The sequence below is a fragment of the Squalius cephalus genome (genome assembly GCF_949319135.1).
Source record: "Squalius cephalus genome assembly, chromosome: 9".
Taxonomy (NCBI): Eukaryota; Metazoa; Chordata; class Actinopteri; order Cypriniformes; family Leuciscidae; genus Squalius; species Squalius cephalus.
In genome coordinates, this window is record NC_137130.1 from 22970391 (window position 1) to 22987809 (window position 17419).

General features: G+C 39.2%; 1 protein-coding gene across 1 annotated transcript; it reads left to right on the forward strand.

The window, feature by feature from the left end:
- Positions 1-452: 452 nt before the first annotated feature.
- wnt10a (wingless-type MMTV integration site family, member 10a) lies at positions 453-16850 on the forward strand. The gene is made up of 4 exons (XM_079881463.1): positions 453-840; positions 1697-1959; positions 4850-5223; positions 16012-16850. Exons 1-4 carry the CDS (start codon positions 614-616, stop codon positions 16477-16479), a joined length of 1332 nt encoding a protein of 443 aa, XP_079737589.1. The 5' UTR covers positions 453-613; the 3' UTR covers positions 16480-16850.
- The last annotated feature ends 569 nt before the right edge of the window (positions 16851-17419 follow it).

Genomic DNA, 17419 nt, shown 5'->3' on the forward strand with positions numbered 1-17419 from the left:
AAAATATTTGTGTAAATCTTATAAATCCTTCCATTGAATAAAGATAACGTTGATTTTTATTCATATTTAAATATATACCATTTCGGTATAGACATATGCTTGTCTGATCTGTTTTTGTGTCATATATCTTTGTTTGTCATATATCTCAATAAAATCCTTCAATTGAATAAAGACAACATTGATATTATCCATATTCATAGCATGAAAGTACCTCGTTTATTATTCTCTATCTGTCCCAGACCAATCCTCACCAACCCTCACATCTCAATAGGTCCTAACTTCCCTGTTTATCGGTTCAATCTGGATTTGTCTAATGAGGCACTTGTCCTCTATGGCAGTGTGCTCTGTGTGTGTGTGTGTGTGTGTGTGTGTGTGCTGACGTAGAGGTGGGCTGGCAGAGAGTTAAGTGGAGTAGTCTGAGTGCCATCAAGATAAGGCAAACATCAGAAGTCCTGAAGACAGTAGATTGCTCAGTCTGAGTACTGATGTATATACATGAGTGTCTTGTGTCAGATGATATCTCAGCGGATCCTCACAGCGTCAGCTCACATGTTCATTCATTCATTCTTTCAACAGAAAGCACCAGCAGAAAAGTTGTAAAGTGGTTTCATGAATGAGGTGTCACGACATCGCTTGGCACTCTCCAGCATCATTTGATTTTTCGTCAGATTTGGACGATCTGAAGCTGGTCGCTGGAAAGCTGTGCGCGTATTGCACGGATCTTCTCCTCAAGCAGAAGAGTTGTTGTGAGAGAGTTTTGCAGAAGAGCAGCAGCAGCATGGATTACTTTTTATTTCGACTCTTCTGTTCTTTGGCTTTGGCGTCGCTTTTAGTTCAAAGGTAAGGACTTTCTCAGTTGTTTCGAGTAAAATTGAAACGAATTTATTCGCTTCTGCGCGCGAATCTCTATGTCTATTTACTGTAAACGTTTGCTCACAAAAATAAATTGCCATGATATTCTGTTCTTACGTGCTTCATAAAACTTTCAAAACAAGAAGTTTTGCACATCCGTTTTTTTGTTTTGTTTTGTTTCTAACATCTTTGAGAAAAGTAGTACAAAGTGAAGTTTTATTTTACTCTTTTATAATGTAGGCTAACTAAAGTATTTGTCACAAAGTGCTGAGGTGGGCTATTTGGTTCACTTTTGATTAATAGATTTAAATATTTTGCTAATAAAAAATGTCTTTATTTAATATCAGTTATACAGTTTATTTGCAGTTTAGTTACTTTGTATAATTTAGTATAACTTACCTATAATATAATAGTGTATAAATAATATATAATGTAGTTTGTATAATATTATATTGTACTGGTAATTTGCATTGCATTAGTTCGTTTATACAATGTTAAGTTTCACATAACTTTTCTTTAATGCACTGTTGTTGCATCTGATATTTTGACAAGTAATCTCAAATCATCCTCCTTTGATGCCATATTTTCTGCATGTATATAGTATCTATTTCCAGCACATGGTGTATTTTGTATTAGTCATGAGCATCGGGCTCCACAGTGGCTCAATGTCACTCTAATGTGTGACACAGCAGTTTTGTATGACCCATGGGATCTTTTTATATTATAAACACGTACACAATGCAAAAGAACTCATAAACAGAGTATTTATTTATTATTACTCCTTTAAGCATCTTTTTGTGCAGATGTATTTGGATACTTGATAAGGTTTCGTTCTCTCTTCTAGGGCAGATTCAAATGAAATCCTGGGACTAAAGATCCCCTTTGACCCCATTCTCAATGCCAACACGGTGTGTTTGACCCTGCCCGGCCTGACAAAGAAACAGCTGGACGTGTGTATGAGACATCCAGATGTGACGGCCTCTGCCATACAAGGCATTCAGATCGCCATCCATGAGTGCCAGCATCAGTTCAGAGGACACCGCTGGAACTGCTCAAGTCTGGAGACCAGGAACAAGATCCCCTATGAGAGTATTGTCTTCAGCAGGGGTAAGCAACAAAATAAACCTAACCTATGTGGAACTAGTGACTTCTTCAGTTTGTCAACATTTCGGGAGAAGTTTTTAGAAAATCTGGTTTGGTCTGTGCTTTTCTTGGGGCCATGGTGTAAAAGTATACAAAAACAATTTCAAATTAATGTTGGTATTCATACTTAAGTAATTGCATCTAAACTGGTTTGGTAAGCTAAACTTCCCCATATTGGTAAATAAATCCACGTTTGTACATTGCTAACACACATAAATGTGCGATAGTAGGAAAACTCTATCAGTCTTAGGCATATATCACTTAAAAAGTGAATGTAAATATCCTGCAAGGGGGGCTTCCCTGGCCAGCTAATGCTTTTACTTTGTGCCAGTGCAAGTGCTGTGAATTTGCTTTCAGCATTTTCCCAACCCTCAGTGGCAAAAGCATAAACCTGTTTAGTTAGTTTCTATAACCCAAAGTGACAGTTTCCTTCAATCTTTAATTCATTTTCCCACTTCCTCCACCATCAGCGCAGCCGGGCGTGCCTCTCACTTTAAATTATTTGTTAGATTGATTTGTTCCAGGTCTTTCATTGGCTTGGAAGGAAATCTAAAACAGCATTTCCATGTCCGTGTCTTCTGGCTGCGCCTAAGTGCCGTTTGCCCCCCATAGAATCATGAGAGGATTGCACGAACAAAAAAGCAGCACCGGCTGGTTTCGTGTTTGTGTGTGTGTGTGTGTGTGTGTTTCAGCATTCAGGTCTCCTCTGTGTGAGTGTGTATGTCACTGTGGGTGGGTGGGTTAATAGGTGTGAGCTCCTGTGTATTTTGAAATGATCAATTGAACATCGTTCAGCTATCTCAGATCTTTGCTCCGAGCCCCAAGGGCAGCTCTGCCATCAGCAAGCATTTTTGGAAAACACAGCGAATTCCTGACACTGACTGTTTCACACCTGATTTAAGTCTTAAAGGTTCATTAGTCATTTGTAATCGCCAAAGATGGACAAAACAGGACATGGCGGTGAGGCGAGGCTGCATTCACAGGCCTAATAAGACAAGCCCCAATCTGCATTAAACACGCTTTTTAAGTGGTAGACATGGGGTCATGGCCGGTTTAAAACTTGTTCAAACTTGGAAATTTCTGTTTCTCTTGAAGGATAATTTACAATAAACCAAAGGTCTTTAGTGGTCACACAAATGCATATGAATGCAGACAGTCAATAATGCAGAAATAATAAACTTTAAAAAAAATTGTTGGGGGCTTGACACATACAGTAATCTGTGTCTTCTAGAGTTTATTTCAGATCTTTGACCAGACTGATTAAGTCTTGCTTTCCATTGTTTTAAATTATTTATATAAAAATTAAAAAGATGAGTGTATATATATTATAAAATTTATATATATTGTATATATGTTTATGTGTCTGTTTCTGTGTGTGTATATACTGTACATACACACACACAAACATATATTTATATACATATATGCTTTATATGTGTATATGTACAGACACACACACACACACACACACACACACACACACACACACACACACACACACACACACACACACACACACACACACAGACATGCAATATATAAATGCAATAATATATATACACACACATATTATGTAAACAAACTTTTATGTTAGATGCGGTTAATTGTGATTAATTGATTTGACTGCACTAATATATATATATATATTATATATATATATATATATATATATATATATATATATATATATATATATATATATATATATAAGATGGACAAAACAGGACATGGAGGTGAGGCGAGGCTGCATTCAAGATGAAAAGATGAGTGTATAAAATGTATATATATTGTATATATGTCTATGTGTGTGTGTCTGTGTGTGTATATACTGTACATACACACACACATATAGATATATTTCATATATAGACATACACAGTATGTGTGTATATATGTATAAGTGTGTGTCTAAATATATACTTTATATTCTTTTAGATCAGTAACCAGACTTTTTTTGAGACTTAACGGTAAAAACTGGAATTTTATATGTATACTTAAGAGAGTTTTTTTCATACTGAAGAAGTGCCCTTTGATTTTAGCAAGCAGAAGGAACTATAAACTATTTAGCCTTTAGTGGGCTCTTTCATGTTTCTGAGCATGGCCTTCTTTAATTCCCCATCTGTCCCTGAAAGTGATTCAGGAGAGTCTGCTTTTATGAGACCTCCGTTTATTATTGTTTAAAACCATTAGCGTTCAACAAGCCTATAGCACACACAGGCACCTCTGCTGAAGCATCTTCTTTACTCTGGAAACCCTGGAGAGAGAAAAAAAAAACCATTGTAATTAAATATACTTATACAAGGACAACAACATAACGTGCTACTGCTACATGTGGCTCTCATGTGTTTGAACGTTTTTGCTGAGGAATTTCTTAAATCTTGTCAGAGAGCATTAAAGTCAGCCACACTTCTGTTCCAATAAAAAGCGTGGTGGATGAGAGCTGAAATCCAGATGAGCGGCATGTGATTAGTGCAGATCAAACGGCTGCTAACGGTAGCCAGGTTAATTGTAGCCACGTTTTTGAGCTCTTCGCAGAGCCTGTGTACAGATGAGCATGTCTGTGCTTAGCCACACTAACCAGAGCCCTCCACACCTTTTCCATTGTTCCTGCATGTGCATGCCTTGGATACTTAAGCGCTGCACTGCGTTAACTAGATTTGTTGTGCTTTGTCGTGTGAGGTCTTTCGGTTGCTTGTTGTGTGGAGGAATATACTGGTACTGCTGTCAAGCATCAGGGCGATAGCGATCTCCTCCCCAAAGCACAGAGAGAACAAATCCACAGGGGCAAAGTGGGCGATGGACAACATTTGAGTGAGGCTTGCCTGAATAATCCCTTGTATTGTCTCTTTGGCAGGTTTCAGAGAAAGCGCATTTGCATACGCTATTGCGGCGGCCGGTGTGGTGCACGCTGTGTCCAACGCCTGCGCCATGGGCAAACTGAAAGCCTGCGGCTGCGATGAGAAACGTAGAGGGGACGAGGAGGCGTTCAGGATCAAACTCAACCGTCTGCAGCTTGAGGCCATCAACCGGGGTAAAGGAATGGTGCACGGCGTGATGGAACACTTTCCCGCCGACGCTCTCGGTCCCCAGGACTCCTGGGAATGGGGAGGCTGCAGCCCCAACGTGGAGTTCGGTGAACGCTTCTCCAAGGAGTTCTTGGACTCCCGTGAGACGTACAGAGACATTCACTCCAGGATGAGACTTCATAACAACAGAGTTGGCAGGCAGGTGAGAGACGGCGTTATGTTGGCTGTGTGTGATGTGTGACACTAAGCCTGAATGAATCAGCAGTGTTGGATTGCAAAGGGGATCGACTTACGCTCCCTTTTAAGGTGCGTTAAAACACGGTGTTCAAAGATGAGCGCTTCTTTTCTACCGAGATACTATAGCCGTGTCACATGTACTAAAGGGGACAATAGCGGTTGAGGTCCTCCTTTTGATGTACCTAGAAGCTACAGATTTTCTCTGAGCGGCAGTTAAACATGAAGGGACGCTCATGTTGCAGCTGTGCTCTTGAAAGCTTCATCCCTGTCCGTTTTGCCAAGCGTAACATTTTTTTGTTTGTGCGTTCCCTGCCTCGTGTGATCGTTGCTTTTTCAAAAAAGCGAACCCTGGCATTGAGAGAGGTTTGTTGAACTTTTTGCCTGGGCTCCTGCCTGTGCGTAAACGTAAGAGCCGGTGCCCCGTCTATGCTCAATTTGGTGCACTCATGAATCTTTTCCGATCTCCACGCAAGTGTCCACCCCCCGAACCACCTACCAACTGCAAAACACTTAAATGAGCAATAACTCCACTCGAGCAAAAGCAAACATGTGCTTCTCTGAAACGTGTTATCTTTGGATTTGGGAATGTTTAAAAGGCATTTAAGCTTTATCAAAATATGCCTTCCCTGGTGTTGCCTTTGATCAGTGAGTCCCTCCTGGTGGCAATGTGTGATGTAAGGGATCGAGGTGTTGTCTTTTTGCCTGTGTTGGACTAATTAGATAATAAGTGGTAGATTAGCAGCACTGTGGCGCAGTTAAGTTAAAAGCACTGGGAGGAATAACAGGACATGTAATAGGTGAAGAACTGATGGGGCCTTTCTGAGTCTTTACGTATTACTTTTGTTTTATAAGGAAAACAAGTGGACACCACTATTGCGAAAATGTCACTTATTTTAATCCATAAACATTTATTTCATGCAGCTTGTAGTACAGAGCACAAAGTCATCAGAAATATGTAATAACACAAACTGAATTATGCAGTGACTAAAAATGTTAAACATATCAAAAACATCTTAAATTTTAGATTCACTCTTTGCTTTGATGACAGCTTTACACACTCTATATTTGCCCAACCAACTTTATGAGGAGCATCCTGAGATGTCTTTCCATCTTGAAGGATGTTCTCATGACACTTGTTAACTGCTTTCCCTTCACTCTCGGTCCAAATCATCCATCTCAAATACTTTTTTTTTTTTTTTTCTGTAAAGAAAATCATATATTTGTCTACAAAACTAGTTTCAGTCATTTAAGAATAAGCATATAGATCACAATTTCTTTAAATGTAGTAAGATGTGTTCAAAACTTTTCACTGGTACTATATACTGTACTATATATCACTCAAGCAGCTGTTGCCCAGTTGTTCATAAATGTTAGACTCCAGTTCCTAAATTATTTAATAGATCTGGAAAGGGTATCCTAACCTAGTTAAGAGTTGCAAGACAAAATGTTTTGGAATGATATGATCACAGTGAAATTTGGAAGTAGAATACATGAGCCATTTATTGTAGATCCATAATAGTGCCCCCTACCACAGTGAAAACATGGATTGCCGGAAAATTCTGTCAATGCGAGGAAGCATTATGTCGTAATAAATGACTGAAAATATTGTCAGTGGTGGGGAAAGAGTAAATAAGCATTTGAAAAAAAAGATTAATGGGCTACATGTTTTCAAAGGGTTATCACTACAACAGTGCAACAATTAACAGATCTGGTGGAAAAAGTGCACATGTGCTGTGTGGACAGCTTGGGTTATGCAGTTCTTCCACCACCTCTGTTAGTTGTTTTATTGTTGCATTGATATAAATTCCTCAAAGAAGCTCATAAATGTATAATTTAATGTGGCATGTCAGGTGCGTTGACAGTTTTCTTATGCTTGTGCTTGTGCTCTAAATGTTAATCCCCATAATATCCGGTTATGCATGACTTACATTTTACTGATTATTTTGTAAATACCTCTAAATATTATAAATTCAAATCACATGAGTTACTCCATTTTGCAAAATAGCTTGGTCTTACAGCAAGTGAATCACTGGTAAACCTCAGATTTGACTTGAGCGTGCACATGTGAGTCAACTACATGTTTTTGGCTAGCTAAAATATTAGTTATTAATTGATCATCAAAACACAATTTATTGAATGAAATATTGCATGCTTGGTGTGATGCCCTACTGTCACATTACTCTTGCAGACCCACTGTTGGCTGATTAAGTGGTTGAGGCCATTTTAGTTTGACATTACTGTTGGCTTGGCTTCAGAACACCTGTCATTTTAGTCAGTATTTAAGAATTAGACTTTGCTTAAACTTATTTTCAACTTTACTATAAAAAACCCCCCTCTGAGGTCCTGCTTTTGGATTAGAAGTGTTTGTACTGCTACACTTATAAGTGTTTTTTTCTACTCTTATAAGGGGCGTTTTCATAGTTCCTATAACTTTTGGCGGAAGTGGGGGCTTTTTGGCGTGTTCGCATTGCAGGAACTGGGAATGATTTTAGGAATGCCTTTTTGGTTACTAAATTAGCTACTTCAGAGTTGGGAAGTAAACCAGCACAATAGGATCTACCAGTGATGTGAGTGTATGTTGATGCCATGCCATACATGCCATACAAAACACTTGTGCCTGTCATTTTTAAAAAGCGGTGTAAACACACAGTTTACATATACTTACTCCACGAACTAACTTCACGAACGTGGTAAAGAAAACAATAAGACATAAACATATATAAAGCTAATGTTAACGGCTTTTACATGGCCCCTTTGTGTTCTTTTTTTAGCTTCAATGATATGTTGTACTGGAAGTTAGAGATTTAGTCTCTTACCCCTACTTTTCAATTGCATAACTTATATGTCTACATTCCATCTCCATTATCACAAAACCCACGACACACAACAAAAACACAGCTCTGATCACGGCGTCCTCCATCCTCCAGTTGACGTTGTTGAATGCCGCACTTAAATGACATTGCTGACGGCTGGCTTACGTCACTTCAGAGTTCCTACACTGAATGCAACCAGGAAAATGGCCCTAGGGGAATGTAGTTCTCGGGGGACAGCCTTGGGTGGCTAGTTCCAATAAATGAGTTCCTATAACTCAGTGCGAAAGCCCCTATAATCTACCACTTCTCTTATTTCTGTGGTTTCAGATTTGGTAATCCAAAGCTACTTACATTGTTGTTGTTTTTTAACCAGATTTTCACATTTTTGCCAGTTCATGCATTCCCAGGGAATTGAACCCATAACCTGGTCATTAGTACTCTACTGATTGAGCTACATTGACTAACCCTAACTCTTAACATGTATTATTACTCTTATCACTACCACAATTTGAAAGTCTTCCTGTGGTGAAAATTATGTTTTTAATGTTGTTTATATGTCTATGTGGTGTTTTTAATATGCTTTAAGACAAACCATGTGGAAACTCATAAGTCAACATCATTGCTGAGTATTTTCTCTTTAAGACTGCAGGGATCTAAAGACAGTCTAAAAAACGCGGTTTGAAATCGCTGGTGTTTCTGACGTCACAAACTACCTTGTAACCAATCACGTCAACGTGCCGGCGGGCTTTAGCATATCATTAACAGCGAACTAGCAGGGGAGTCTCAAGAGATGCCAGGCTATATCTCTGTATATTTTTCTGCTGATATGAAAAATCGGGTAGATTTAGCAATATAGCAGGTGTATGATGTATAATACAATGTTATGATCAACTATATGCCTTTCTCCACTTATCAAAGCATTTCTGATTATTGTTAGAAGGCAGCTGCCTGACTCTGATACGGTGAATGGGAACATGGTTTGTGTAACATTAGCAACACATTATTAGCTGTTTGATAACATAGTCAAGCAAAAGGATAAACATATTAATAACTGATCAGAGTAAAGTAGTATGCGTATTTGGCGTGCTGTCCGAGGGTTGGGCTCTAAGCTCGGAATTAGGCCCGAACCCAGAGTACTCCCCCGTATTTCTGGTTAGGACGCAACCAGGTGAGTGTGGAGACGGGGTGGTGGAGGGATGCTGAAAACTGTCAAGGAACATATGTGGGTCGACTGTCATGCCTCCACTCGTGCTGATTGGGTTGACATGTTGATTACTGATTGCTGACTGCTGGTTGGAATGACATGATAATTGGATAGATCATTTGAACGTGTTCCTCCCGAACTTTGTTAATACAACATCATTATGTGTCCAACGTTGTAAAGAGCGATACCATTGTGCAGCGTTTACCTCAGTAAGTTGGCCGAGTGGGTCTCTGAGCTGGTGGTGTGAGTGGAGGCGGGGCTTATTAGCATTTTAATGGATCCACGTATACTAATTGAAGGAAGGGTGTAGAGTTACATTCAAGCTATTTTAAGGCATGAAGACATTTTTTTTTAAATAATGTATGTCATTTTAGTGATCACAGATGAGTTTTAAGGGATAAAATTATTGACTACAGAGTGACTTCACTATTGCTTGTATCTCCAATATTGTCCAACTTATTTTGGTGTTGCAATAAACAGCAGCTCATCAGCTGTGCGTTCTAGTTGTGGGAGGCAAGATATCGTCATGGATTAATCTGCTATCACTCTTTATCAGGACGGTACAGAACTGAAGTGTAAATGACCATGATAAGCTCCGATGGGCCATCACTGGCAGGTTCACACAGACAGAGTTGCAGATTGTTCATTGTTTGCTGCTTCCTCTTCTCCAATTTGTCTCTGTATCGTTCCATCAGTTTTCTGGTTCCCTTGATTATTTAGACAAAACATACTTGGTCAATCCTAAATAAAGTAACAGATACACTATTAAAAATAAAGGTTCCAAACTGTTTTTTTTGCAACGATGCCATAAAGAAGAACAATTGTAGCTTCGCCAAAGTACCTTTCAGTAAACCGTTCTCAAAATAACCATTTTTATCTTAGTGTGAAGAACACTTCTAAAGAACTAAATAAATCGAAAGAATCTTTTTTCCCAAGAAAAAATAATGAATGTTAAAGTTTACTCATGGAACCATAAATGGCAAAAAAAAGAACCTTGATTTTTAGTTGTGTTTGCCATCTAAAATACCTCTGATAATTCTCATGTCCAATTTTGTGTCTCGCTCTATACACTTTGACACATTGTTCTAGAGACTGTTAATTTGGTATATTTCTAGAGTCTTTGTTATTGATGAATTCTGTCACAGTTTTGTGATTTATTGTTGTAATTATCATGATCATTGTAGACTTCATTGGCAAAAGCCACCCATTTGAAGAGGTCTCAAGAGCTCAAGAGACGACACTTCAAAGGATCTATATTGTTATCATTTTCTAAACTGATTAATTGTTATTTACATTGGATGATCTATAAAGGATGCTGGAAGTTCAGGATTTCTGTCTGAGAAGCTCAATTAGGAGGTGTGGTGTTTGATCAAGCTGCCAACGAGGGTGTGATGTACAGAGAGAGACGCCATTGTTTAGGAATATTTCTTCTGCTTTTGCCAGTAAGCCTATTTGGCCTCCAAATCTGATTGTCAGAAAAAAATTTGCTGCTACCGAAATATGTTACTGTTGGCAGGTTTTCTCGAGTCAGTGTCAACAAGATGAGAAAGAAAATTCAGAAATCCTTCATCTTCCAACTTTAATTAAACTAATTTTCTTGATAAAAGAAATGTGATCTTCATAAGAAATAAGAAATTCATAATTCATGACATTTTTTTTTCTGCTTAGCCCATTGTCTTTGGCAACTGGATCCCATAATTTTGGCAGATGGGTGATGTGACGTAGGGGTCCCGGGTAGGTGGGGACATGCTCTGTATCACAGAGATTTTTTATTTGCAAGGTTTGCGATCCAACGTTCGCTCACCTCCCCACCCCTCCCCAAAGGTAGTCGCTTGTCGAGGAATGTAGTGACTTTACTGGGATGTACATGTCGCCTCATGCCCACCCTCTGGTTCTCACGACGTTCAGTCTTGTTAAAAGCTCTAATTAGTGGCTGCTGGCTATTTGGAAACAGATGTTTAAAGCTAGCAAAAGATTTTAGACATCAAACACAGCGGGAAGTAGAAAGACATTCGCCCTTCCTTCCCCAAATACAACTTTTAAACAGTCTGTCACTGGCCAGGGCAACAAAGAGAGAGAGAGAGAGAGAGAGAGGGGAAAAAAAGGAAACTGCATGAAGAGAATCAATTTAATTGTATTGTTTTAGTATTTGCCATTCACCACTTCTGGCAACATCATATGGACCAGCGGGGCAAAAAGAACAGGGCATGTTTTTATGTTTGCAGTAGTAGCCGATTACATGGCAACGTCTAGTGGGGTTGTAAATTATTTTTTGCATGTTTTCATTGGAGCTCCTTCCACTCAATGAAGACCGGTTGGAAAGCCAGGCAACGTTTCTACTTTTAGAGCAAGGCAAGCAAAGGGCAGGAGTCGGTACAGAAACACAGTTTATAAGAACAATGTTTTGACCTAGAAGTATTAGTGACATTTCCTCTACATTTCTTTGCTATATACACCACACATGATTTAAATGTAAACACGTTTAATTGACGAAATACATCACAGTCTGGTCACGCATCTATCCGTGACTTTAATGAAGATGTGTGTCGGGACACTGAGGTTTTTGGTGGAACGCCTCCTCTAAAACATCAAAGGAACCGAGCAATTCTCATTCAGCAATTCATCAAGAGCCATTAGATGGAGGATCATGTTGTCAGGCACCCTGTCATCATTTTGTCCTAGACCTTTAGTGGACTCTCCAGCTTATACCTAACAGTGTCTTACTGCGACTGCAGTGCCCTGAACAGCTGTCTGTGGTGATGTTTTTTGGGCTGGCATGCAAATATTTTAGACATCAATGTTGTTTTTGTGTACTAGTGTTAAAGACATCATGAAATGAAAGCTGACCCAATTTACAATTTAATGTCAACATTTGATTTTCCTTCTCATTCTCACTATTCTGAAAACAATTACAAGAAATTACATTTCATTTAAAGAAATCTATAATGCAGTTGCAGTTGTTTCATTTTCTCTACAGATTTTCCTGTGGTCACCCATACAAACTGTGCTGTTCTCTGTACATTTCTTCTACATCTGGATTTCTAAATCTTTTATACGTTACATAGATGTTTTTGTTCACAACTTTATCTGTAATAGTTTTACAATAAATTGAAGGAATATGAACAATGCCATGTGGAAACTCTTTATTAGAAAGGAAGACAGGCATGTTGCCATATGGCAATTCTGGAATTGCACTAATGCATTTTTATCAGTGGCATACTGAAAAGAGTCATTATTCTCAGTTAATGTTTTATTTTTTATTTTTTTACAAATCAAAATCCATGTCCCAGTTACACTTAATGTTGTCACATTTTCCTGGTTAAATAAACAGTACATTACACCAAAAAAAAATAAAAAATAACAATGTTATTAATTTTCTATTTATTAAAACCTAAGTATAAATCTCATCAAATCAGCGTTTTAAGCATTTTTACATTTATTCCACTGGTCACAAAGTATCTTTAATTTCACCGAGCTGATTTATCATTAAATTATTAATTTTTCTTTCTAAAAATATAATAGCTTTCTCCACTCAGAAATATGGCACATCCGGAAAGCTAAATGTGTTGCAAATGCTTTTTCAGTTATTTTTAATAGTATTCTTGAAGGACTTCAGTTAGTATCAATATTTGATTGATTGATTGATTGATTGATTTTATATTAGTTTTATGTTGTTGGTTTAGTGTGAAGGGGAAAGCGTCTGACTTGAGGGGTTGCACATTTACAACTGTTTTGCTGTACACTGCCTGTCGTCCAAATGTGCTACCAATGTGTTTTACTTGATCTCAGTCTGGTGCCAGTTTATGGGAGAGCCTGTCTCACTTTTTCTTCAATTAAAGTGGCCCAGATGTGGCTCTCAATTTGCTCTGCACCAATGAAATTACAGCACACCCTTCAAAACATCCACATCCACAGCATGTCGGAAAAGAAAATGTGCAAATTTATAGGCCCTAATATGTTTTGCTTGCAGAGCCATTTATAGTGGCTTCTGCTGTGTTACTGTAGCTTTTGGAGCAGCACATGTTGCTGTACACATCAAATGCTGATGAATAACTGCAACACTTCTTCCACTGCACTTCTGCTCTTGCCAAAGACATGTCATACAGAAAGATTAGCTTTTTTCAAGGATGAAATATGCCTTTAGGTTTGTTAGGTGCTGACACTCTTTAGATTTCCAGAACATCCCGCGATTGCATGTGGTTGCACTGTAAATGTATGTTCCTTGGATTATAAAGTGCTGTATGCCTATATAAATTGTAGGATACACTGAATAAAACAAATCTGCCGGTAAAGCCCATTGTTTCACGAGTCTCATTCTGTGCCAGCAGGGCAACACAGAGTCTTGACAGGCTTCGCTTTAAGGATGTTAATCTGTTCATGGCAGACAGAGGAATGAGCTACTCTTCATCGGTAGCTCCTTGAGCTAGACAGCCTGCCAGGCTTCATTCAGACGCTCCACCTCTCCACACACCCGATAGATTATCCTGTTGTCACTTAAGCAGGGCGGCAGCTTCCAACAGCACTTCCTGTCTCTTCCTCGCTTCCTCCACTGCTACGCCACTCCTGCCCTTAGGTGCCTAGTCCAGGCCGAACGGGAAGAAGAGCAATCAGACTCTGCGATCTTCCATCTCTTCCCTGTAGCTCCCTCATCATGGGCCACACATGGCAAGAGCAGGCAGGTCCACTTACTAAACTGCTGGAGGTGAGACATTTAAATTTCCGTCAGGCCCTCGGCACTCAAAGTGAAAGGATTTGAATATCTTTATTTGTCTGTACCCGCATTGCATCGACCCTCAGGGGACTGATTTGGCTTCCTTTTGGAAGGCTGCAGGCTCTCGAAACGATCCCGACCATGAAAATACTGGTGCCGGAAAGGGTAAATCCTTGTTTTCTCATCACTAAGGGTTAATTTGAGTACCACTGAGATGTTTACCTCTAGAGATCAGCCTGAATTTTTTTGCGTCTATGTTGAGTGAAAATGGTTTTGTAGTACCTGATTTGCCATTGTGGGTGTATTGTTGTGATTGATGGTTGTTATCTTTGGCCTCAATAAGGTATCTGTTTCATATCTGTCTCTCTACTGTGTGTGCCCATTCATATAAAACCAACCTGCTCCATTTGCATGCACACCTATGGTGGCTAAGAGCTTGAAATAGAAACCACCGGCATGCAAACCGCATAGCCTGGAGAATTCACAATCTTCAGGGATGGGAGATGTCTGCTTTTGACAACTGCTGAAACCGACCTGTGACTTGAGGTGAACGGCAACAGTTGTCTTTAAAAAAAAAATCTGTTTTAGCAGACTGCGGCCCTGGAGGATTGTAAAGATGTTTTGAGTCATCTCAAAAACTGAAAGAAATTCTATATATATATACTCCACTTCATAGAAGGGGAAAGACAGAAGAAAAATCACAAACCATGGCTGAGTGACATGAAATAGCACAGCTTCATCTTGTACAGTGAAACCTAATCCGTTGAGTTTTGACAGACAAAACTCGACTTATCTCTAAAGATGTTCAAACTGTGTTTTGTCCCGTGCTGAGCGCTATTGGAAGCCTGAGACAGTGTGAAATGTGGGATTGCTAAGCCTTAATGTTTGTGCTTGTGTTGTTGATATGGGTGGATGCTGGGGCATCTGTCAGTAGTGAGGGTGGCCCCTCTTCCTCTTGGTAATTGGATCTAAAAGTTTATAGCCGGGGATGACAGACGAGTGCATTGTTGAGAGAATGGGAGGTCTGAACTTGTGAATAGGGCATCATCTCCAACCAGTCTCTGACATGTCATGTAGTAGAACTCATTACCACACAGAAATGTTCATTAGAAATACTAGAATGAATAAATCTGTTAATAACATAATTTTTTGCTCAAAAATGCATAAAAATACAACTCTTACATACTGTACAATGAATTGAATACACCTCTTTTATGGCCCTGTTTACTCTTGGTAATAAGATGTGTTGTGGTCGATCAGATCACAAGTGGACAACTCTAAATACAGGTGTAAACGGGGTCTAAAACATTTTGAGCTTGTTCACTTTTGACCACTTCCAGAGGTAGTCGAAATCACATTCGTTCGAACAGCACACGAACAAAAAAAAACCCTCCCCTCGAAGAAATCAGGACAGAAGTGGTTGAAAGTGGACAAAAAATATGGATTAAAACACCAGGTGTAAACGGGTATGTGTTTCCCTCTTCCACTTGTGATCCGATCAACCAAAACACATCATAATACCAGGTGTAAACCGGTAATGTTTTAAATTTCTGAATTAAAATTTATTTAGATATTATTTGGAGTAGGATAAAATCCAAAACACCGGGTTGGTAAAGCTTTCCTGATTTTATAAATAAAAGTTTATAATACGTTTAAAACCTTTTTTAAGCATATTCTTTGCATAATCCTTTATTATAATCATTTATTTTTTTGTGAAATATTGTCCATTATCAACGGTTCCGTTATGAAAAGCAAAATAAATATAAAAAATACTTTTACTTTTTTGCATAAAAAAATAAATTCAATAATTGTCCTTAGTGTAGACCCTATTATATGTAATTGACCCACTTATTCATATATCTTTTGTATAATTTTCCATTCATCACAATAAAATACCAGATAATTATAATCACTCCTATTGTAGCTTTACTCATAGCATTGCAAGGTCTAGATAGCCAGCTATGGTCCAGATGTTTTGTGGTTTCCAGATATTAACTCTTCCTCGTCTGTTTTGCTTGTGTGCAGGTTGTGGTGGACCACATGAGGAGGAAATGCAAATGCCACGGTACATCAGGAAGCTGTCAGCTGAAGACCTGCTGGCAGGTGACTCCAGAGTTCAGAACGGTGGGCTCGCTGCTGAAAGAACGCTTCAACATCGCCACGCTAATCAAAGCCCACAACAGAAACACAGGACAGGTGGAGCACGCCCACCCCACCCACCGACGAAGAGCCAACGTGAACGATCTGGTCTACTTTGAGAAGTCTCCAGATTTCTGCGAGAGGGACCTCGGCTCGGACTCTGCTGGGACGCAGGGCCGGATCTGTAACAAGACCAGCCAGGGCATGGACAACTGTGAGAGCCTGTGCTGTGGACGGGGACACAACATCTTACAGCAGACTCGCAGCGAACGCTGCAATTGTAAGTTCCACTGGTGCTGTTACGTGGTGTGCGAGGAGTGCAGGATAACAGAGTGGGTCAGCGTCTGCAAATGAAATGAGCGATCGTCTACTAAATGTACAAAAACAGACATTAAACATAGGGAAAGACTAAGAAATCCCTCCCTTTTGCAATGGACTGCCATTTCCATGATTCCAATGGAAAGCACAAAAAGCGGACTGAGATAAATTGTGTGCTAGAGAAGTGTGCACATGTTTGCACACTGCATGGGTCCAAGCACAAGATTTCAGACTGATTTTTTGGACTTGCACTGCATATAATTTCAGAAAGTATTTTTTAATTTAAATAAATTACGAATATGAATATATTGTGGAGTATATTGCCAACAGAACACTCATCGACACGGCGTTGTGTTCGTTTTAGTTTGGTTTTTAAAGAAATCAGTGGCGCGCGTAGTCCTGTAATATAGCACCAAGCAGCAGCATGGGATTCCGGTACTTAAAGAAGAGAAATATATGTACAGTATATATATATATATATATATATATACACACACACTCCTTAGCAAAAAGTGGTATTTTAGTAGTCTTTTAATGGTCTTAATCATTTTAATCACAAGTCACTGGTCAGGAAATTATCATATCATTTCAGCAAGAATTGCACAAATACTGTAGATAAAGACAGCTTTTTACAGGAAGAAGAGTCAGTGTTGTTCCACTCAATGTTAATGGCTTCAAACAGTTCATGAGTAGTTGAAAAATGTATCCCAGTTCATTTGAGTTTAATGTGAGACCAAGTATTCACTACAGCAGGGTTCACCAATCTCGGTCCTGGAGGGCCGCTGTCCTGCAGAGTTTAGCTCCAACCAGCTCCAACACACCTGTTTGAAAGTTTCTAGTATACCTAGTGAGACCTTGATTAGCTGGTTCAGGTGTGTTTAATTGGGGTTGGAGCTAAACTCTGCAGGACAGCGGCCCTCCAGGACCGAGATTGGTGAACCCTGCACTACAGGGTTCAAATCTGGACTCTGACCAG